This window comes from Columba livia, chromosome 5 (assembly GCF_036013475.1).
Source record: "Columba livia isolate bColLiv1 breed racing homer chromosome 5, bColLiv1.pat.W.v2, whole genome shotgun sequence".
Lineage (NCBI taxonomy): Eukaryota > Metazoa > Chordata > Aves > Columbiformes > Columbidae > Columba > Columba livia.
Genome location: NC_088606.1, coordinates 39,167,883 through 39,190,021, shown reverse-complemented (window position 1 = coordinate 39,190,021; position 22,139 = coordinate 39,167,883). Strand labels below are relative to the sequence as shown.

At 43.5% G+C, this 22,139-nt stretch overlaps 1 protein-coding gene and 1 long non-coding RNA gene across 13 annotated transcripts in view; one reads left to right on the top strand and one right to left on the bottom strand.

Moving 5' to 3' along the window:
* Positions 1 to 1,356: 1,356 nt before the first annotated feature.
* On the bottom strand, positions 1,357 to 22,139 carry LOC135579583 (uncharacterized). Its single transcript, XR_010472988.1, has 4 exons — positions 21,999 to 22,139; positions 3,459 to 3,504; positions 2,663 to 2,698; positions 1,357 to 2,076 (listed from the first exon to the last, which is right to left on the bottom strand). It is a non-coding gene; the product is annotated as an uncharacterized LOC135579583 (long non-coding RNA).
* The window catches only part of DPF3 (double PHD fingers 3), a 188,861-nt gene continuing 178,252 nt past the window's right edge, over positions 11,531 to 22,139 (top strand). For 4 of the 12 annotated variants that reach the window (XR_010472986.1, XM_065064495.1, XM_065064493.1 and 1 more), the window contains exon 1: positions 19,653 to 20,211. Coding sequence is in view for 8 of the 12 variants with exons in the window: in XM_065064495.1 (XP_064920567.1) it covers positions 20,096 to 20,211 (116 nt within the window). In the remaining 4 variants the exon portion in view is untranslated. Of the gene's footprint in view, positions 11,716 to 19,648; positions 20,212 to 22,139 lie in introns of those variants that run through there. The other 8 variants (XR_010472985.1, XM_065064498.1, XM_065064497.1 and 5 more) reach the window with 6 other exon arrangements.

The window sequence follows — 22,139 nt, the reverse complement described above, 5'->3', positions numbered from 1 at the left end:
GCTCCACTCCCTTCAGCATCTTTGTTGCTCTGCGCTGGACTCTCTCCAGCAGTTCCGTGTCCTTCTTGAACTGAGGGGCCCAGAACTGGACACAATATTCCAGATGTGGTCTCACCAGGGCAGAGTAGAGGGGAAGGAGAACCTCTCTGGACCTACTAACCACCCCCCTTCTAATACACCCCAGGATGCCATTGGCCTTCCTGGCCACAAGGGCACAGTGCTGGCTCATGGTCATCCTGCTGTCCACCAGGACCCCTAGGTTTCTTTCCCCTACACTGCTCTCTAACAGGTTGTTCCCCAACTTATACTGGAACCTGGCATTGTTCCTGCCCAGATGCAAGATTCTACACTTGCCCTTGTTATATTTCATTAAATTTTTCCCCACCGAACTCTCCAGCCTGTCCAGGTCTCACTGGATGGCAGCACAGCCTTCTGGCATGTCAGCCACTCCTCCCAGCTTGGTGTCATCAGCAAACTTACTGGCAGTGCACTCTAGTCCCTCATCCAAGTGGTTGTTGAATATATTGAATAGTACTGGTTCCAATACTGACTCTTGAGGCACTCCACTAGATACAGGCCTCCAACTAGACTCTGCCCCATTGACCACAACTCTCTGGGTTCTTTCCTTCAGCCAGTTCACAGTCAACCTCACTATGCGATCATCCAGTCCACACTTCCTCAGTTTAGCAGCAAAACAAAACAAAAAAAACCCAAATCCTATTAGACTTCAATGGAGCAGTTGCAGGGAGACTCCTGATCCATGTTGCAGCAGCCCCTTTGTTGATCATTTTAGTACTTTTGTGAAATCCTTTTTGCCAAAAAATCATGTCTACAGATGGTAAAATGATCTGTCAGACAGGTAGGGATGGTAACGAGACTTTACACTGCCAGAACATGGAACTGGACCTTACATTCCTTGCAGAGCTGTTGTAGAGTAGAATATCCTGGTGGTGTGGTCTTTGAGGAAGCCTGTGTTGAATAATGCTGCCCTGCCTCTTCACAGGGGGAAATCTTAGGATCTGCATTGGAAGGTTAACTTCACGATATAGATAATGTTGTCTTTAGAGCAGTGACAGTTGGCAGCTTTTTCATTTTTCCTTCACACTCATTTGTTCGGCTTATGGGTCTCTAATACAGAAAGTGCTTGGTGTTACAAGATTGATTTCTAGGTTCATATTTTAAAATTGCCAGTGAAAATAACTGTTCAGTGTCTCCAAGGAAGTATTTTCTTTGGGGATCTAAATCTCATGTGCTACTTCATATTGTCCCTTGTCTGCTTTGAGTGTAAGGTTGTACTTTTATACAGAGAGAGGTGAGCTCTTTTGCTTTTACACATCAGTTGTGGATGTCAGGGCTCTGACAGTTGATTTCCCAGTGGAAGAAAAATTGGTGACATAGACCATAAGAATCATGTTTTTAGGAGATTTTTTTTAATATACATTAAATACACAAGGCTTTGAATGGATGTAGAGACGAATGATAATGCAGGAAAAAACACTTCTCCAGATATGTCAATCTTGAAATCATTGTTTTGCTTTCAGAAAACAACACTTTATCTTTGAAGTTTATAGGAACTTAGCTAAAGACACCTCATTTCTCAAAGTCTATAACCTGCTCACATCCAAAGGAAAGTAATCAGTGAGACTTGTGTGCAGGAAGCATTATAATGGTGTGAGTGTGGGTCTCAGAAGTGCACAATAAATGAATGCAGTCCTGTCTTGAAGCATGAGCTTCCTTGATGATCTTGTATGCATTGTGTGCTGTAGATGTACCCTTTGTGAAAGCACTGTTTGAATGATGCAAGAGTGACTTGCTTGGTTTCCCTTCCCCCACTCCATCAGCTTTGAAGATGTGTGGTAGAATTTCTTGTTTCAAGTGTTGCAACTTTTTTTTTTTTTTTAAGAAAAGGGACTGAAAGTTTTATGATATAAGAATTCTTCCTTCTAAATCCTCTCTCAGGAGAATGTGGCAGGAGGAGGAGGAAGCTCAGCCCAGTGTATGCAGACTCACGTGGGAGGTTTCCTGTTATTGAGGTGTGAAGCGTAAGATTCTTTTGAGGTCTTTCAGGAGCACATCCTGAAGGGAGAAGAGTGGGAGGAGGGAAGGTTACCATGGGAAAGCAGTTTCCACATATCAGTACATTTTGTAGAGGGTATGTGTGGGTTCTTTGGTGGCAGGGGGAAGGGTTTGAAGGGAAGCTAAGGATATCAATCTACAGATACCTAGTCTCATAATGATACTTTGTATTGTCTACTCATGTCTTGATTACTATTTATATGCTGGATGCTTCCAGATGCCTCATTGTGGCCTCAGTCTTAAATTTTGTTCCTAGGCTGATGACCCTTTGGTCATTCTAATTGCATGTGTATACTGATATTTATGATTGACCTTGATATTGCCTTCAATTCACTGGAATGCTTGTTCACATTGCACAGACAGCTCCATAGATGCTCTGCTTCATGGAGCCCTTCTAGGAGCTGGTTTTCAGACTGTTTCTGTTCTGGGCACTGAATAGGAGTCATGAACAATGAACTCTGGTCAGTCGTAATTGTCAGGATAGACATCAGCCTGGAGACTTCAGTACATGTGCCTGGTGCAGAAGTCTGCCCATGGGAATAACACTGCAGCACCTGTCCCCTATCTACAAACTAGTAAAACTAACCTTCTACACAGTTTATGATCTGTCATTTCTGTATACCTGTGGAAAAAAAAGAAATTTAAAGGTAGTTTAGACCAAGACATACAACACTTACATGGAAACAATGAGCTGTTTCTGCAAAGACATATTAGATAAACCACTAAAATAAAACTGCAGATAGGGCAGTGTTAGCAGTGTTTTGTAAGAAGGTCTTCAAGAGTCTTAAGACAACTGAAACTGCATGTGTGCTTTGTGGAATTGGAACAGTAATTGTTTCACATACAAGATGTAATATATCAGTTTGCAGTTCAAAAAAAAAAACCCAACCAACAAAACTCTGGCTTTCAGCTTAATTGGATGGAAATCAAAAGAGGAAGAAGGATACAGAAGGTGGTTTATGGGCTTGGTTGAGCTATCATTTTCCTGAGCAAAGCACTTTCTAATTGGGAGTTGGAAAGCTCTGCAGGTTCCAAAGAAAGAAGAATAGCTGAAGTAACTGGCTGTAGGATAATACAAATTCTGTACTATAACCTTGTGGGAAATCAGGAAGGGTGGCAGAACTCTGTATGAAATGGTTAAGAGCTTCCAGAGGCTTTAAGAGGCTAGCAGACCATGGGGTTTAAGCTGTATTAATTACCCAGCAAGGTGTAATTGTGTGTGGTGTGAAATGTTTCGTTTGTGTTTTATTTTCTTTTCCCTACCTGGGTGACAATTCAGTGTAAGTTGCCTAATAGCATTTACTTGTTTCCTTTATAAAACATGCCTGCTTTCCTAAAGCTAACAGACAGTGCAATTGTGTCAGCTGGTAGCACATCCTCACCTTGAATACTGAACATAATTTCTCACCTCTGTTCAGAATGCCAAGTCTGAAAGAAAAGGAAAATACAGATGATTACCAAGTGTGCGTAAGGTCAAGGCCTAGGAGAACATCTGTGAGAGAAGTAACATAAAGAGTGAGAGTTGTATGGTGATAAGTCAGTGAAGTAAAATTGTTCCCACAGGTTCTGGATAAAATTAAAATCGCAGATGAATGTCTTTATACTGTGTAGCTCTGCATTTATACTGTGTCCAAAAGAGAAGTGCTTCTGACTTCAGAAGATTGTCCTCTAAAAATTTCTTCTAGGAGGAATACAAGTATTTAGTCAACTTTCCCACAGGCAGTTGCATCCATTCATGCAGTTGTCAATCAAATCCCTGTGGAAAGAAGGAGGATCCTTTTTGGCAGAAATTTTATGAAGAACTGTTTTGACAAGTTTCTTTCTCAAAACCAAAGCAAAACCAACAACAACAACAACAACAAAAAAGAGATGAAAGAAATAGGGAAAAACATTTTAAGGGTCATCTATACTTTGTTTTGGAGTTCTTTTTGACCTACATAGAAATCAAACCAAAGAGGTTGTGCTGTGGGGCAGACTCACCAAGGTATGGAAGAATCTGCTTATTGACAGTTGTATGTGGGAAATGCCTACCGTGCAGGAGTATACCATGACAGAAGGCTAAGAAAGCTTATATTGGGTAAATAACTGAAAGCAGGACTTAAGAGATAAAATAAACATTACAATCACATGTAGACCTGTTACTGATTCCTTTGTTGGTTGTTTTTTTTTTTTCTTGGGGGAAGCATATGTACTGTGTGTGCTTGGAAATCGATAGGTATAGACTGAGTAATGTAAACAGTGACTATACTGGAAGATAGTGCCAATGTAATTTAAGAAAATCAGAGGGCCTTAGAAACTTTACTAAATAATCAAACCCACAGTTGCCTAGCCACGGAGAAAAACAAAACAAACAAAACCACCCCAAGCAACAAACAAAAACCCAACAAACAAACAACAACAAAAGCCCCCACATACCAATCCAAACACCAAAAAAACCCGAACTCCCCAAACCTGTGTCTATGGACCTTTCAATTTGAAATAGCAGGAGTTGACTAAATCAGTAGGTGGTAGGTTGCAAAGTAGACATTTGTCTCTGAAAAACAGTTAGATTCCAGAAATGAAATTAAAATTTTAAATTAATCGAAATTATGTCCCTTGCCTTCACAGCACAGGATGAAATGGTTCTTAAGTGCACAGCTGCATCTAGACCGGTATGTTTTTTCCACCCGTTACCAGTAACAGGGAAGACAGTGATGTTCTCGCAAGTAAACTGGTAGCTTCTGTCTTATGCATCTAGTGGCCCAGGGTCTCATATGGAAAGATTTAAATTTTTTTTTCCAGGAAGACTTAAAGAGTCGTTGATGTATTTTTATTGTGTGAAACTATTTTTAAGCATGGGCTTAAACTCTACCAGGGGAAATTTAGGCTGGATATTAGAAAGAAATTCTTTACAGAGAGAGTGATCAGGCATTGGAATGGCCTGCCCAGGGAGGTGGTGGACTCGCCGTCCCTGGAGGTTTTTAAACTGAGATTGGACATGGCACTTAGTGCCATGATCTAGTAAACGGACTAGAGTTGGACCAAGGGTTGGACTCGATGATCTCTGAGGTCTTTTCCAACCCAGTCGATTCTGTGATTCTGTGTGATTTTTTTTTTTTTTTAGCACATGCACATTTTTTGCAGACACAGCACCTTCTGACAAGGAATTCCAGAACTTAAATGTAAACTGTATGGATAAGTACTGCCTGTGTTAATTTTGAAGCTGCCTTTTAGTAATTTAAGCACAAAAAAATCCATGTTTTAGGACAGATTGCAAATGCTTTTCCCCTCTGGCAGTCATGGCAGTATAGACTTCTAATATAACTCACCTCAGCTATCTCTTCCAGCCTGAGGAGTCAATATCTTCTTTATTTTTTAACTTTTGTTTATACAAATTGACTGTACAGAAATTGTTCTATACCTCTGACCATCCTTGTCATCCTTCTCCATGCCTTTTCTGGGTGTAACACTTTATATAGTATTGAGGAATTAGGCTCACCAGAGATTCTGATGTTGTGGTGCAGAGCTCAGAGTGTGCTGTCTTTGACTTGTGGCTCAATAGTGAGCTGTTCTCAAGTGATTCCTGGTTATAGCCCATGATCCTGTTTTTGACTGATAATAAGTGGTTTAGAGACTGAATCTGTACATGCAAAGGTGGGATTTTTTAACATATTTCACTTTCTCACACATTCTCCCTGCCATTTAATGTGTTATGACTTTCCCTCTTGTCCCCCCAACCTCTCTTCCCCTCACCTTTCGAAGGCCTTGAAAACCAAAGATGCTACAATTTACTGCTACTGAGTTCAGTTGTGTGGGAAGAATAAAGTTAAGTTCCCAGGCTTCTCTGCAAGTCAGTTGGAAATTGTCACTGGGACCTTCTTGAAAACTCACCACCTCACAATGCCCTTTCAGTAGGTAGACTAGGGGGAGCTTGCTTCAGGGGAGACCTTGGGAAAAATCCGTTACTTCCAGGGTCCCAATTCCAGTACTGATGAAATGACTTGGAATGCACCAGAAATGTAATGTGACTGATGGTTACAGGCTTTCTGAATTAGTGCAAAATGTTTTGATGGAAAGAAAAAGTTTCACAGGGAGGAGGTTACTAAGTGGTCCTGACTTCTTTCTGACTGTTGCTGGTAGTGGCAAGCAGAGCTACAAGAACAGGAAAATACGTTATTAAAAGTTTTGTATGCAGCACATCCACAAAGAATGAGCCTGTGCCTAAAGAGGATAAGAGTCTGGTACCTGCAGTTAAAAGTAATTTATTCAGGCTTAGCTAATGCTGCAGAATCTGGTGATCTGTTATGCTGCTGGCCTGTGGTGAGCTGCAGTACACAAGGTATGGTGTAGCAGAAATGTGTAGCTTTCCAATTACTTGCTGAATGTGTGCCATGAGTACATGCTATCAGTTGTGTTATAGTAGATATAATCTAAAGATATAAGCAATGCCATAAAGGTATTGTTTTAGCTGAACTCTGCTAGTCTTAACATGTTTGGTGTATACTACATCTGAGGAGGAGCGAACTCATAAATGTTACAATTTAAAGTCACCTCTGTAGTATTTCTTAAAACATGATTAACAGGTGATGCTGGCTTGTGAAACCATTTTTCATTTTCTAGGTCCAGAGGTGTGAATAGCATTTATTTATGTTGTCTTTACATGAAAGCTTTGTGATAATGGCACCAGTGGAAGGGTAGCTACATCAGCCTCTGGCTTCATAACTAGCACTGCTATACCTGCATGGAACAGTGCCTGAGACAATAAATCCTATTTGATGGCCCAGCAGCTCCTTTCTTGTGCCAAGTTATGTGCAGCTTTGTTCACCTGTAAAGCTTAGAGTAGGCATGACGCTTGGCTGATATAGTTTGTTGTGCTGCCTTGGCCCAGCTTGCTCAGCTGGCCAACCAAACAAGGTGCAGACAGCGCCAGGTTTGCTGCATGTCACGGTGTAGCCAGCAAGTAGGCAAGACTGGCCATGGAATAGGAAGGCACGCCCTGGTAGATGCAAAGCCTATTTTAATTCTCTAGAATTATTTCAATGGAATGTGGATTAGGTGCTAAATCTTGAAATGGCATTTAAAGGTTTCTTATCTAGGAACATTCAGATCCCCTGAGAGACACAAAACGCACCTCTTCAGCTCATTTTGCTGAGCCAAAACAAACCCGTTGACTTAAAGTATCAAAATAATATGCATGTTACAATTTTTGATAATTTATTAGTATTCTGGGTCAGACCTGTAATGTGACTGCCTAAATTAATCTGAGGCATGAATCAGGCACTGTCTTGTTATTTTTTGGGCGTTGTAACTTGACTGTATCCTTTAATATTCCTGACGTTAGTGGACGAAGATTAATTTATTTGGCTTTTCCATTGCATTTTGTTTCAACCTGCCACACACACGCTTTCCTGTAGGACACTCTTTGCATGCACCTCCCTTTCCATGGACAGTGGCCTGGGTTGGTTACTGCCACTGGCTTTTTGTCAGGCTGGATGACAGGTCAGATGTTATCCTAGGCTGCCACCCATCTGTGGCTGGCTGTGGTGAGAAGGGCTGGGAGGGCTGAGTGGAAAAGCAGGAATTTGCTCTGTGTTCATGTGGGAGCAGGAGTGACCTGCTCATCTTCCAGAATGCTCCAGAGTAGTGCCAGGTGTGTTAATGCCAGGGCCAGTGACAAACTGTTTCACCATGATATCCTTCTCACAGGGCTGTCCTTCAAGCCATGCCCAATTCAGTAGCAGCTGGAGTAAGCAGGAGTAGTTGAGATCTTTATAGTGCTTAAGGTTCTGCGCCCCCACCCCCCCCCCCCCGCCTCCAGACAATTGTTTGAGCTGAATGTTTTGTTTACCCTTTGTTCCTGGAGTAAGAGTTTTTTGTAGTCTGGAGGAAAAAAAACAAAACAAAACAAACAACATTAACTGTTGATGTTTGTGTGTGTTTGTTTTCCGCTTTAAGAAAGATCTGTCCATAAGAAGCTTGAAACTACTTGGATGGCTGGCCATAATGTATGGACTCTTAAAATAAGAAATATCTGATTTTGAAATCATAACTTTGCATTTGTCAAGGGTTTCCACTGAGACTTTTGGGTTTTGCTTTTAGGGGAGTGTTATAAACTGAGTGGTACTTTCTCATATTTATGAAGGAAATCAGTTTAGATACTGTAAATGGCTTCTTCATGATAAAAGACTTCAACTAAATAAATGTCTTGTACGCTTCTTTGGCTCTATAGCCTGTGACTAACAAGTCCCATGTTATTTGAGAGACATACATAGTAAATCCTTAGTGATCCTGACTGCAGGTTGTTAATCTTTCTTTAAAAATCATTGTATGGTGAAAAAAATTTTAAACTTTATAGAGACATGTCTTTTATGTTTTTCATTCTTCTATTACCTGATTTTTTCTGACTAAAAGTTTTGGCATGAAAATGCTGCTTTCTGTGTAGGTGTTCCTCTGATCCTTCTGTTTTGCTCTTCACCTGAAGCATCATCATCATCCCTATAAAATCAGAGTTGGCTGTTGTATGAATAATTAAAGCGTTACAAACAGAACTGTGATTCCAAGAGAACAGAGCAAAAGCAGATAAAACACTTCAAAAATTGGCTTTCAAGGAATATCTCTATACTAGCGAAGCAAAGTGAAAAGAAAAACAAATAATGCTGTGTATATAAGACTGATTATTTTTTTTTAATTGTTTTCAGATGTAGTTTTGAGGCTGTCCCAAGGCTTCCAGCCTGACTTCAAAGGTTAAATGAGACTCTGTAAGTCTGTGTTCATGCTTGCATGTGCATGCCCAAGTGCTACAGAGGGACTCTGTGTGTACGTACCAAGAATGGTCAAAATAGAAATCCTGAGGTGTAACCTCTTTGTCCTAGTGCTAGTCCATGTATTCAGCATTCTGGGGAAAAGCAGAATGGTACACAATAGTCCATCACAGCTATATATAGATATAATACCACATGTATGATATATTAAAAAAGAAAAGTAGCATTAAGGTTGCAAAATCAAGACCTCAAAAAACTTAGGAGATGCCAGAACAAAGGTTTTCTTGAAGAGTTTTAATTCTGCTCCTTTATGTGGATGCCATTATAATACAATTTTGGTTGCAGGGCTGAGTCCTTTCTCCCACTCTGCTCTGCCACCCTCATACATTAGCAAAGAAGCTTCAGTGAGGAGAAGTGCTGCTCTTCCCTCCCTGCCGCCTGACTGACTTCTGGGTGAGGAACCAATACTGCAAAAATACAGATGGAATCCTTGGGAATTTAGTTGCCACATCCTAACAGGTTTCTGATGGTATTTTTTCACGGGTTAGGCAGTTGTGGGTGTTTTTATTCCACGGCAAATTTGTAAAGCCTACATACCTGACACCAAATTCACGGAGTCATCTGAATTTCAAAGCCAGGAAGACATATAGTCACTCAACTTTATTAGTGTTGAATATAAGGTACCTTGTTTACCCTTGCTGTTGGAAATGCTTAAAATTGATCAAATGACAAAACTTTAAAAAACTTATTTTGCCTAGTTTCTTCTCCTCATCCCTATTAAAAACAAACAAACAAACAAACAAGCAAACAACACAAGCAGAAAAACCACAACAGTCAAACAATTTACTGATTTACTTGACTCCGATAAGGAGCGCGCTGCCGCGGTTCGCCGCCAGGGGGCGCTGCAGGCGGGGAGGGAGCGCTGAGGCGGGAGTTGGGGGGGTGGGGGGAGGAATTTGCCGTGGAGGATTTCCCGTGACCTTAAAGGATTCACGCCCATAGGTACTCACTGTACGCAACATACATCGAGTTTTATTTCTGCCACACCCACTCGTGTCATCTATTTGGGGAGTCAGCAGATAAATTAAGTAATTGCTGTGTAGTTGGACAGAAGAGCTATGTGCATGTTGCTGTTAGCAGATTTTCTTCAGAGTATTTTTTTTTTCAGTAAGACCATGCTTTCATAATGAAATACCACGTATAGGCCAAATTCTGCACTTACAGGTATAAATAAATGCTAATTCTTTGCAGGTCGGGACTTTTAACACTTAGTCTTGACTTTAAGCAGTAGCAATTTCTCAGCTGGGTTGCCTTTATGAAAACAGTATATGAAAATTTGCACAGAAGATTTCAATGGCAGCATGCATATGTTTTAAAACTTCTGTATAAACATAGATGATGATCTGCTTTAGTTTACACCAGTATAAAAGCAGAATAAATCTTACTGGCAGTATAAACTGGATTTGATTGTGACAGTATTGGACAACTCTTCTTCCTGTTGAAGCCAGCTTTGGCAGAACCAAGCCTTTAGGTTAGAATTGCATGTTACAAATGGGAACAGAATCTGACTGGCAGGGATTTTTCTGTTTGTTTGTTTGTTTTTAACGTCTGTAGCCAACATTCAGCCTTAAGGAGACTAAAGCTCAGCCTCTGAATCCAATAACTCCCAGAGTTACTGAATAGGAAACACTAGGCATAGAGACCCATATGGAATATAAGCTACCTGAATCTTGGCTTACACATCTGTATTGCAGCACTCAAAAATACTCGTCTGATTTTTCAAGGTGTCCTATAGTTTTTGGCCCTTAGCCCTTAGTGACTCTGCATTAGCTATATAATCATGCTTTGATTCTGGATCCTTTCTTCAAGATATCCAGGTCTCATCAGCCATTGCTTCCTAAATTATTTTCTGGTCCTGTTTAATACCTGTGTTATTTCTCTTCTCAGTCTTATTTCCACAGGGTATTTAATAGTACAGCTCACCTTTAGCAAATGGATGGTATCAATGATTATGCATGGACAACTGTTTTAGTGTCTTGCTGAACTAGAGCCTAATTTTCTTGATAAGACTTTTGAAAACAGCACAGAGCTTCCATAAGCATTTCAGTAGGGGTATAAGGATATTTGCCTAAGAATACGGCCTGGGAATAAAGTATTGCTGGTGGGTTAGAGTACATATTTTGGGGAAAAATAATTTAATACGGAGTAACCACAAAATGAATGGCTATTGTCCCAGCATTCTTGATGCTATGCTAACAAGTAGGCCAGACTTGGATGTCCCCAGCACTCCAGTTTGGAATAGCGCCCAGCTTTGGAATATAACATGCTTACGTTTGTATCTGGAATACAAGTGGGATTCTCATGTTCAATAATCAGGAGGGAGTGTGAGTGAGGGAAACAGCTGCACGTCTCTGGCACTGGGCTTTGCATACTGACCCTTGTTGTATAACCTCCGTGCTCCAAAAGTTTGAATCCATTTCAGGAGGTGGGCATTTATTTAGCTGGGAAAAAGTGTTAGCTAATGAATTATTCTACATATATGAATAGAGTAAGGGAGTCCATCGCTTCTCTGATATGAGAGTGATCTTAAGCAATAAGTACCTCTCACCCACAGCAAATGCAAGTACATTTCAGACTGTTCTGTGCTGTCTTTTCCCTTCCCCCTCAGTGGATTGGGCCAATGTCTGTGTCTACAAGAACTATGAGAGTAGGTGGTTGTAACTGCTGGGAGAAATTATTACTATGTGGAGAGAGAAAAGGTTTTCCTAAAAAAAAAGCTGGAGAAGAACTAGCCAATGGCTAGGAAAGAGTAAGAATATGTTGCAGGGCTGAAGGGGAGTGGAAGAGAACACGGGTCTGTTATGTTTGCTGATACCATTTCCGAAGCGTTGTAAACTGGGTAAGGATCAATTCTGAGGCTTTATTTTCTGGCCATTGGTTGCACAGGGTTCCTGAAAGCTGGATTCCCACGGCTTGCATTGTCTAGTGAGCTACTGATGCTTGCAGGAGCCAGGCTGGGAGAATCTCTCCTAAGAAAATAATTTGGTAAGCTATTCTACTTTGTGCAAGCTGGAGCATTGCAGTAGCAGCTGCAATATTGCTCTTTGTAGATGTTTTTATTCTATCAAAGCTGTTCTAATGCCTTTAAATCATATTTCATAAGGGCTATATCCATAGGCACCAGATGTGAGAGAGCATTCTCCTGTGTGTGAGATGGGCAAACCTTTTGGGTTTTGTAAGTGAGTGCAGAATTCAGTGTGTATAAGACACTGTCCTCAGCAGATGACTGTTCTTCCACCTAGTTTTACAAAGTTTTGCTCATTTTAAAAACTGTAGTGCTTGATCACTCCTGAGCATGACAGGTACCAAAATATCCTATTAATAAATGTTATGATGTTTCCTTGCATATGTTTGGTGAGAATTTTTCTGATGTTGAAGATGCCTGCGCTTTCTTTCAAATATACAGGCTGGCATGCTTTCAGCTGGCTGCTGACCTTTAAAACAAACAAACCTCGCAAGCAAGTACTGGAAAGAATAGTGAAGTGAGGAACCTGGATTTTCTGCATGTGGCACAGTTGGCATGATGGAGAGAGCATAAGCTTTATGAGACGATGTTGTATTTAGACTTGTATTCTGCTCTCAGTTCTTCGGTACCAATTCTTTCTGTGCTGCTGGCCTGAGATCTGAAGATGGGTAAAATATGTAGTATATATGAGTGCTACTTGTAGCAATGTCGGGGAAAGAGTGTGTGGTTCATGGGCACATGGGTTAGGAAGCTTGAGTCTACCTGAGCTCCCCAGTAACAGCTGTTAACTGTGGCTTTTGGAACAATGCCTGTCTAAACCTACTCTTGTGGATATTGGGGAAAATAGTAGCAGTGATGCTGCTCAAGTCAGTAGGCCCATATTAATAATGCATCTGAAAGATGAGAATCTGGCATATATATACCTGAGTATATGCCTGGTAAATTCTGCACTAGGCAGTCTGTCTTGGAGTGGCACAAGGGCTCTACAGGATAGTCCTAGAAATAGCCTAATAAGCAGCATTAGTGGTAGCACAAATACGGGCCTTGCATCAAGCAGTATCCCATCAGCTTTTTTCTTTGCTTGGAGGACTTTAAACTTTGACAAGTTCTTCTCAGCTGCTTTCTGTTGAGGCAGCACAGAGCAACAGTGTCAGCAAAGGCCTGTCAGCTCAAGCAAAAGCCTGAGCTTTTGTAGAAGACTTGACACAAGGGCTTTAGATGTGTGAGAAGAATGGCTGGAGCAAGAGTTGCGCGGCAGAGCTGCCTGCCAGAGAGGTGGCCCCTGCAGTGGAAAGAGGTGTCCTGACAGCAAAGCTGCTTCACCCTTGTTTAAAAACAAACAAAGCCCCCCAGACAAACAAACAAACCCAACAAATAACTCACCACCCTTGGCAATGCTGTTTCTCTGCAAGGGATTTTACCAATGTGGTTATCTATGTTAAAAAACTATTAGATAAATTATTCTGAAGGGGAGAATTCTGGCCTGAGAGTCTGTTTGGGCTGGGGAAATATCTCTCAGATTAGCTACACAAGTGTAAGTTGTTGGGGAGATTTGGGGGAAAAAAGAGTGGGACTGGCTCCACTGTGACATTGACTGCAATAACATATTCTAATAGATTCCCAGGAACAATTTTGTGTTATACCAATATTGCATGTGTCCACTGAAGTCTGCAGTCACCAACTTTTAAAGTTAGGCTTGACCTAAACTGGTATTTTAGGCAGGTCAGTCTGTACCTTTCTGTTGTTTCCCTTCTCTACCAAAGTAAGGTTGGATGGGAAATGGAAAAACCATTTCATTAAGCTTTTAAAGCTGGTTCTATTTAGCAGGATTTAAAGCACAGCTGAACAAAAGGAGTCTTATTTCCCCCTTACTTGCATTTTCCTCTGTTGTTTGGCCAATCAATGCCACAAAATGAACTAGTGTCTTCTTGTCCCCTCACTAATTCCAAACTACTGTTTATGGGGATGTTTTCCTGTCCACCTTCAACCACCCCATCACGTTTTATTTTTCTAACTCTGAACTTTTTACAAAGTAGAAGATATTTAAGTTATAGATTGTTTTGAAAATAGTGGAACAAAACAGAAAGAAAGAAAAAAAAGCTGCAATACTGAAATTATTTTGTATTTATATAGAAGAGAGGGTGAAACCATTGAAGATGTTACTTAAATAGTTAAAAATACTGAAAATAAAACCTATTTCACAAATAATATTTAAAAACTAAAGAGAGTTGGCAAGTGAGACATTTTCTGGCTAAATCTAATTTTCAGTGTAGTTAAAAAAAAGACTGGTTTTGTTGTGAGCTGTGTAACTCCGTATGCGGTTCAAAAGTAGCCTACTTATGATAGTGTTTGTTCCTTTGGCCTTAGAAATACCAAAATGCACTTTATAAACAAGGAAGCTTGAATACTGAAAGAAGACAAGTTGTTATTCTCAAGCTGTGTCTGGATAGTTCACTCTGTCCAATCTTGAAAAAAATTCTCCATAGTGGAGTCAGCAGATAGTCACAGTGAAATATTAATTCCTTTCTTTGAGGTGGTCTCATCAGTAATGAAAGAAAGGTGAAGCTATTCAAATCAACAGCAAAATTCAGAGTTAACACTCTTTTTGGATGAACATGGCCGTTTATGTTTTTCTCAGAGTTGTTAATTTTCTCAGGCAGAATGCTGTTTGTTATGTTCAATGCAAATGTTAAACCTGTCTTAGAATCATAATTGCAGTATGTTCTATGTGCTTATTAGAGGTAAAATTGATTAGCAAGGTATTACACTCTGGTTCCTACTGATGGGCAAAAAGGAGTCACGTTGCAGCACTCTTTGACCACATTTGGAATCTGTTTTTAAAGGCGGTTAAAACCGTAGGTAGTCAATCCCCTGACTCCACCCGCAGAGGTGATGAGGAGCTTTTTGGAGGGTCAAATCTGTCCATATAATTATGCCCTAATCTATACAGTCTGCTCCCTCTGAGACTCAAGGCACCTTTGAAACTCCCTTTTAGCCCCACACTAGGAACAGATGGCGACAGGAGACAGACCACTATCTCGGATGAATCAGGGAACCGCCTCTCTATCCCATCATTGGGTATGGATGTAGAAATACTTTTCCCTACCTTTAATGCAGCATAGAGTGAAAACGAGACTTAAAACATTCACTTTTTTTTTTTTTTTTTCTTTTCCCCCAGCTAGTTACTCACTTAAGAAGTAAGGCATGCAGACCTGTGACTCTGGATGTGTAAATCTTGTGCTTCATGATGGGAACTCAGTTTTGTTCCATCTAAATTGTGACAATGACTCCCCTCACGGAGAGGACAAACCATAGTTACTGTATGCATGTTCTCCAGAGCATGTGTCTGTCTGTATTACTAGATTCTTTTTCCTGCTGTTACCACGGTACTGCAGTGGCTACCATGCAGATCTGTATTATCCTTTTAAGGCAGATTGTTCATAATGTTATTTTTTGTTTTGGGGGAAAATTAAGGACAGTCTATGATAACATAAAGAATTTTCTGGCAACCACACTGATTAGATTTTCAGCAGTTTGGTAAATTGGGGACAGTCTTGAACCAGAATCTGGAACCTTATACAACTTTTCTCTCCCCAAACTTTCGAAAACTTCAGATCAAGGCCTCAATGTACTTCTTAATAGTAGATACTCCTCTCTAGTGTTAAAATATGTTTATTTTATTTGAATGCCCCATTAAAAAATAAGGGGCTAGAGTCCAGACCTCAGCATAGATGTAATTCAAGGTGTAATATTATAGAAAACTGAATAGTGAATACAAAATTAAAACTTTGAGAAGTCAGAATCAGGCCCGAAATCAAGATGGCCTAAAGGCATCCAAAAATTGTTGCCATAACTATAGAGGGGAAATTTGCTTGGAAATAAAAAATTTTAAAAATTAAAAATTGGGGTTACCTTTTAAGAATGCAATTCCCAAATTTGCAACGAATGAATCATTGATGCCAATTTTTACACTGTGTAGCTCCATAGTTATCTTTGTTATGCTGACTGCATAACATTCTTGGTGATGTGTCTGCAGAGGGCTGGTGTTGAGTCTGTAACATTGATACTCTGATACCTTTCCCTCCTCTTTCGGCTAAGCAACTATTGGAAAAGATCAAAGAAAGTGAGGAGGAGGGCTGACAAGAAACAGTGTATAAGAGATGCCTGCATAGCTTTAAATAAATAAAAAGGGGTTAAGACTTGAAATCTGTTGCAGAATATCCGTGCATGTGGGGCCCTGTTTTGCCGTAACAAGGTATGCTAACAGCACACAGAGCATGCTGTCATATTTAGACCTATATGAATCTGGTCCTTTGAGTATTAATGTATTTGAAGAAAATAAAGTTGTATATCGCTGGAAATATCTGGGAATATTAAAGCTGAAAAAAACCCCTGTGGCTTCTGGTAGACTAACAACTCTTTGTCTTTTACGTTTCCCTTTATAGCAAAATTAGATTTGTGGCTTTCAATGTCAGCTTCTAGTTTGTTTCACTTTCCAATTCACAAGAGTTGAGGAATGTGTAAGTAAGAACCTAACTTTCCCTCCCTCCCTCCAGAAAAGAACAACCCTGCATTTAAACTTAACAAGATGAAAAGGAAAGCAGGAGACAATAAATATAGAGTAACAACTGCTCCACAGTGAAGGATCATCAGTCAAAATAAGGCTTTGCAGGCTGAATATTTTTGACACCTCACAGAAAGTATCAATGCACTTGCGTTATGTAAATAGTAAAAATGTTTGAAATAGAGGTGGATCAGGAGGGTAGTGATAGGATCTATGAGACATGGCACTTGAAAATAAATTACACTGGTTTTCTTCTCACTGGGCAGAGACCAGCTGCAGTTTTGTAGAGGGGACCAGACATGAGACCATGCATTCTGCCTTTTAAAGCCCTGCTCACTCTGTCCTCATAAAGGCAGTATGCTTAGGCCTTGTATTAATGCTATAAATTTTACCCCAATAATTTTATGTCAAAACTTACCTTCCTTTTTTAAATTTAAATTTTGGCTGTCCAAACACTTGGCAACCTCTCATTAAAAATATGCCCACCTAGGGTTTTTATGCAAAATATTTTATGCAGCCTCCTTGTTATGTTTCAGGTGAGTCTGAGTAAAGTTAACAGAAGCTAAGTAGGAATGTAAAAATCCCGAAGCTGGAACAGTGTATGTGTAACTGAGTGTGTCTCAGATATGTTGGTCTTGTGTTGAAGCATAAAACAACAGTAACACTATTGATAAGTGACTTATGGTAACCTAAAACCAGAAGAAAAACTAATCTAAAAATTTAGTTCATAAATGATCAATTGATGATGGACTGGTGCGTCCGTGAAAATGGAAGTAACTATGGTGTGGCATAAAAGTTTTATTAACATAGGTTTGTGATGGTCCCCTTGCAAATAGTTAATACATGAATAAGTTATGTACCTTGTTACAAGTGAAATGCCACTCAATGCTCCGTGCCTTTTTTCCAGCTAAAATGGTAATTTAACTGTTGTGGGTTTCTACATGAAACACAGTGTAGGAAAACTGTATGGACACGTGAGCAAAGCCTGATGTCTTTGTTACCACGGGTGAGACTTCCCACTGTTCTGATAAGGGAGCTCTGTCCTTGGGCAGATTCCTCTGAGCGAGGCTTTGCTGTTGACTGGTTCTCCTGGCCAGTATCATGGGGTCTGTCTGGGAAAAGAGCTATCAGCCATCCAAGGTCATCTGTGGTTGTTCTCACTGTTTGCTGCTGTTGCTGGTAGCTGATAAAGGTCCAACGTCTGAATAACAGGAGCAGCAAGGGAAGCACAATGTGCAGCTTAATCCCATTTTTGCAGTATGCACCCTGCCAGGCCATGCCAAGAGCTCTTTGCCTGCCGAGCAGGAATGGGCCTATATATCCAACCCAACAGGACCAGAGAGATACATTAAACTCCTAAAAATGACCTCAAACAGGTGTTTTTTTTTTTGTTTGTTTTTTTTTTTTTTTTTTTTTTGTTTTTTGTTTTTTGTTTTGTTTGGTTTTTTTTATTGTCTGAGACTGTCAACAGTTTGCATTAGAATATCTCAGGGCTCTCTAGAGCTTGGCTGAATTTTGGTGCCTTTTTGCAATAGCACAAATCTGCCTCCAGTTCTGCGGTGTGATACAGTCCTAGGCTATTTTTTCCTTCATGTGAAGCAAAGTTTTTGTTACCCCACAAGTGGATATTGCCCATCCTAGGGTAAATGCTACAATTTGGTTGATGTTTGCCATTAAGCGAATATCATGGCAATAAGAAAAGTCAAACCAGAAATTCTGATAGTAGCAAAATGTGATGTATGTCGCTAGTTCAGGGTCACCAGTTCAGGTGCACGCAAAGCTGTTTATTTCTTTGCAGCGTGTACATCAACTGTGTGCTCATGAAAACTCGGCAGTTTGTGGTTAGCTTTTCCTGTGAACAGTGAGAGAGTACTGCACAGGGGGTCTGAAGTCACACTCAGTGTCACCTGGGCTACCACTATATTAAATAATATAATGTGATACGATAATGGAAACATTCTTAAAGATGGCTTCCCAGAACTGTTTGGGGATAGATCTCAGTATCTTGGCAACTCTCCAGCTGACAGAAAGCTTATTTCTCCTAAGCTGTGCCTGTAACCAAATGGCTTAGATTGCTTTGATGGAAGAGATGATTCTCCCCAGGGAAGGATGCCTGGCACAGCACCTAGGTTGACCTAGTGGCTGGAGTAGGCAATGTTTTGGAAAGAGGGACCCTAGACAGATCTCAGGTTTAATTTTTTGCAAACTTCTGATGAATCCTTAATGAACAGGAAACTGCTGCACTGCTCTCTTCTTCCCTCTTCTCTGTATGTAATAATTTCTCTGTCTTTCTGTTCTCCATCCCCTTTTCTGCCTCGGTGTTAGAAAGTTTTAAGTTCTCAAACAGTTAAAAGAGAGATTTTGGTTGTCTTAGGCTTTTGAAGTTCAGCTCATTAACTCAGAAAGTTTGTTATTTCTGCTTCTGTTAACACCTGAATATCTCACAAACATCATTACTTCCATTGTTTTATTCGTGAAGTTGTGAGTCAAGTTGGTTCTGTAGTCTCCTCTCTTTAACTGTTTTTACAGCAGTGTATTTTAGCTGTCTTTAGTTTAGTTTCTTCTGGTTATATAAATGCAAACACTGGAGAAGCAGACTTGTTTTTGGTGTGTTTTTGTTGTTGTTGTTGTTGTTTGTTTTGTTTGTTTGTTTGATTGTTTTAAAGGGATGGAGGATGCCTGAAGGGAAGCAAGACCTTAGAGAGACAGAGAGAAGTATTAGGTGACGAATATCAGACAAGAAGAAAACTTCTTGGTTGGATTCTGCTCTTGGTAACACCTAATTTACACTGGTGTAATTTCGTGAACTTCGGTGGACTTACTTCTGGGAGTGACATCAGGATTGGCGCCTCTTAAATCACTTAGGTCATGCTCCATAATTCATTTGCAAGCTCCTTTAATTAGTTGCAGGTAAGCCCAGACTTCTGGAGTTTGCTGCCTCCTCAAAAACGGGCTCAGCCCGCACCCCGCCGCGCTCGGGGGTCCCGCCTCCCGCCCGCTTTCGCACCGCAGGGCTACATGTGCGGGGAAACGCGGGTCGGGTCCCCCTCCTCCCCTTGTGCCGAAAGCGGGGCCCGGCTCCCGGCATGGCACAAGTTGCCTGTGGGAGACCCGGGCCCGACGGGCTGTCGGTCGGTCCGGCCGCCGCGCGTTATGTAAGGGCGCAGGGGCTGCGGGCTGGGGTGACTGACAGGGAGGGGGAAATTCCTGGGGGAGGGGGAGCGAGAGCGGCGCTGCCCTGGAGCCACTGCCAGCGCCGGCGACTCCCGGAGACCTGGCGGGGAGACCGGCTTTGGAGAAAGGGAAACAGCCCGGGAAGTACGGTGCCGGGGAGCGGGAGGAGCGAGCGGAGCGGCGCGGGCTCCTGTCCCCGGTGGGGCACGCCGCCTGGGAAACAGGCGGCAGCGACGGCGGCGCGAAGGGACAAGGGGCCAGCCCGGCTTTCCCTCTCCCGGCGCCGGTGCGTTCGAGCGGGAGCCGGAGAGCTGCGGGAAAGCCTCCCCCTGCCCGCCCTCGCCCCCGCCATCCCCCCCTGGTGCGGCGGCGGCCCCGCCGACGGGCGCTGCCCCTTTAAGACCTGCTCGCCGCCTGTTCCAGGGAGAGGGAGTGACCTCTGGGCTTTGACAGCTCCCCTAATAACTAGCAGAGCCCCGGCTCCGCCCGCGCCGCCCGATTGGCCGGCGGGCCGGTATGCCGCGCTCTGATTGGCTGGTCGCTTCCCCTGAGCGAACCTTTAGAACTCCGAGACACAATATTCTGTTACATTGTAGCAAAATGGCGACTGTCATTCACAACCCCCTGAAAGCGTAAGTAGGAATCAAAAATGTACATATTCCGCGTGGTTTAAATATGAAAAAAGGCGCCTTTCCGGCGCCGGCTGCCAGCCTGAGCCGGGCGCCGGCAGCCTCCCGGCGGGTCCCTCCGCCCGCCCTCCTTTCTGCCCCAGCGCCTCGCTCGTTTTTTGTGCAACACATCCCCGCGGCTCGCGCCGAAATTAACGAGGAAAAATTGTTCGGCTCGCGCGCCGGTTAATTGGCGCCCGGGCGCGGAGCGGGCGGCGGGGCGGGGAGGCGGCGGCGGGCCGTGCCCGCTCGCTGTGCCCGCTCGCTGCTCCCGGAGCGCAGCGCGGGGACGGCAGCGGCGACGTCCCGCGGGGCTGCGCGCACTTGACAGCCGGCGGCCGCCGCCGTCCGGGCGGGCTCGCCCCGCCGCAGCTCCGGGGTCCGGCGGGGGAAAGGACCGGCCCAGGGCAGCGGCGCGGGGGCGCGGTGCGCGCTGCCTCCGCGCTCCGGCCGCAGCTCGGAGTTACCTCCGCCAGTCTTGGCGGAGTTGGGATGACTTGGCGAGGGGGAGCGACGCGGCCCCCGGGCTTCTCGGCTGAGTGGCGGGGGGCGGCACGGGCGGTCGGAAAGCGGGGCAGCAGGGGCACTGCCGGCGCACCCCGGCGCCTGTGCGGGAGGGAGGGCAGCAGACTTGCGTGAAATGAATGACTCGGGAGTGCCGGTCGTTGATTTGGGGCAGGAAGTCCGGAGATCTGTTTTGCATATGACAGGCTTTCGCTTTTCAAAGTGGCAAAGAGAGTTGATTGTGTTTCCATCTTAAGAGTGGGCACAGGCAGCCAAGGGCTGCTCGAACGGGATCTGACCCACTGCTGGCGGGGGAGACAGGGAGGGAGAAAGCGAGTGCGCCGAGGAGGCAGGTGCTTCTGCTGCAGGGATATTCCGGGGTTCCCGATCTGGAAATGGGGCCGGCTTCAGAGGGGGACCGCGAGAGCCGGTTGTCGTCTTGTGGATCGCGTCCTTTATTTTCCCTGTGGTCTGCAGCGCACGCCGTTAATCCCTGAAGGCATTAGCGAGAGTGGGATTTGGCACCGTGTGTAGGGAGAGGAGCTGTCTTAACCTTTTTGAAACGACTTCTTTGCTAACGGGGGCAGCGCTCTGGCTAATAAAGCAAGGAAGGAGAGTACCTGGCGGTGACGCTTCGTTTGCACTTTCTGGCGGCGCTGAGTGGGTGTTTTTATACGTTTGAGTTTTCAGAGATGAAATTAGGGCTGCGAGGGTTTTTTGTTGTTGTTGTGTTTGGTTTTTTTTTTCTTCTTTTTTAATTTTCTTTTCTTTCCCTCCGACTCAAGTCTCCCCGGCTGGAGTTGGAAAAACACTTGAAGGTTTTTCCAGGGACTCCTGCCGCTGTCTCTCGGCTATCGGGAGGGAAAGGAAAGCTTCGAGCAGGGACGGGGTGCTGACATGCTTATCAGCTTTCCTGCTCCGTCCTGGCAGGAAGCCTTTGCTTTCATTTGCCCGTCCTCTCGGTAGCACCTTACGAAAATCCGCGGGGAGACGGGAGCGCAGTTGTCAGAGGGTTAATCAAAGAAGTCCGAATATCCCCAAGGGGGGCGGTGGGCTTGAACATGCTCTGAAAACCGTGGGGAAGAGACGCCGTGCCCCCCGTTTGGCGGCAGGTCTAATACTCGTGCAGGCGAGAGCAACTTCTCCCTGTGCCTCTCCCGGCCGCCGGGCGTTGCTCAGGCGCAGGCAGCGCACCTCGGGGACCGAGAAGAGCAGCAAAGGGGGGGCCGCACCGCCCGGCTCCTTACCTGGGCTGGGAACAGTCGCGGTCGTGTGTTGCCATTCCCGAGTATTGCCGGTAGAGAGGAAGCCCGGGCCGGGTGGCCTCGGGATAGCGGCGGGGAGCGCCCCGGGACCGGCGAGGAGCCCCGGGAGCGCGCCGGGGGACG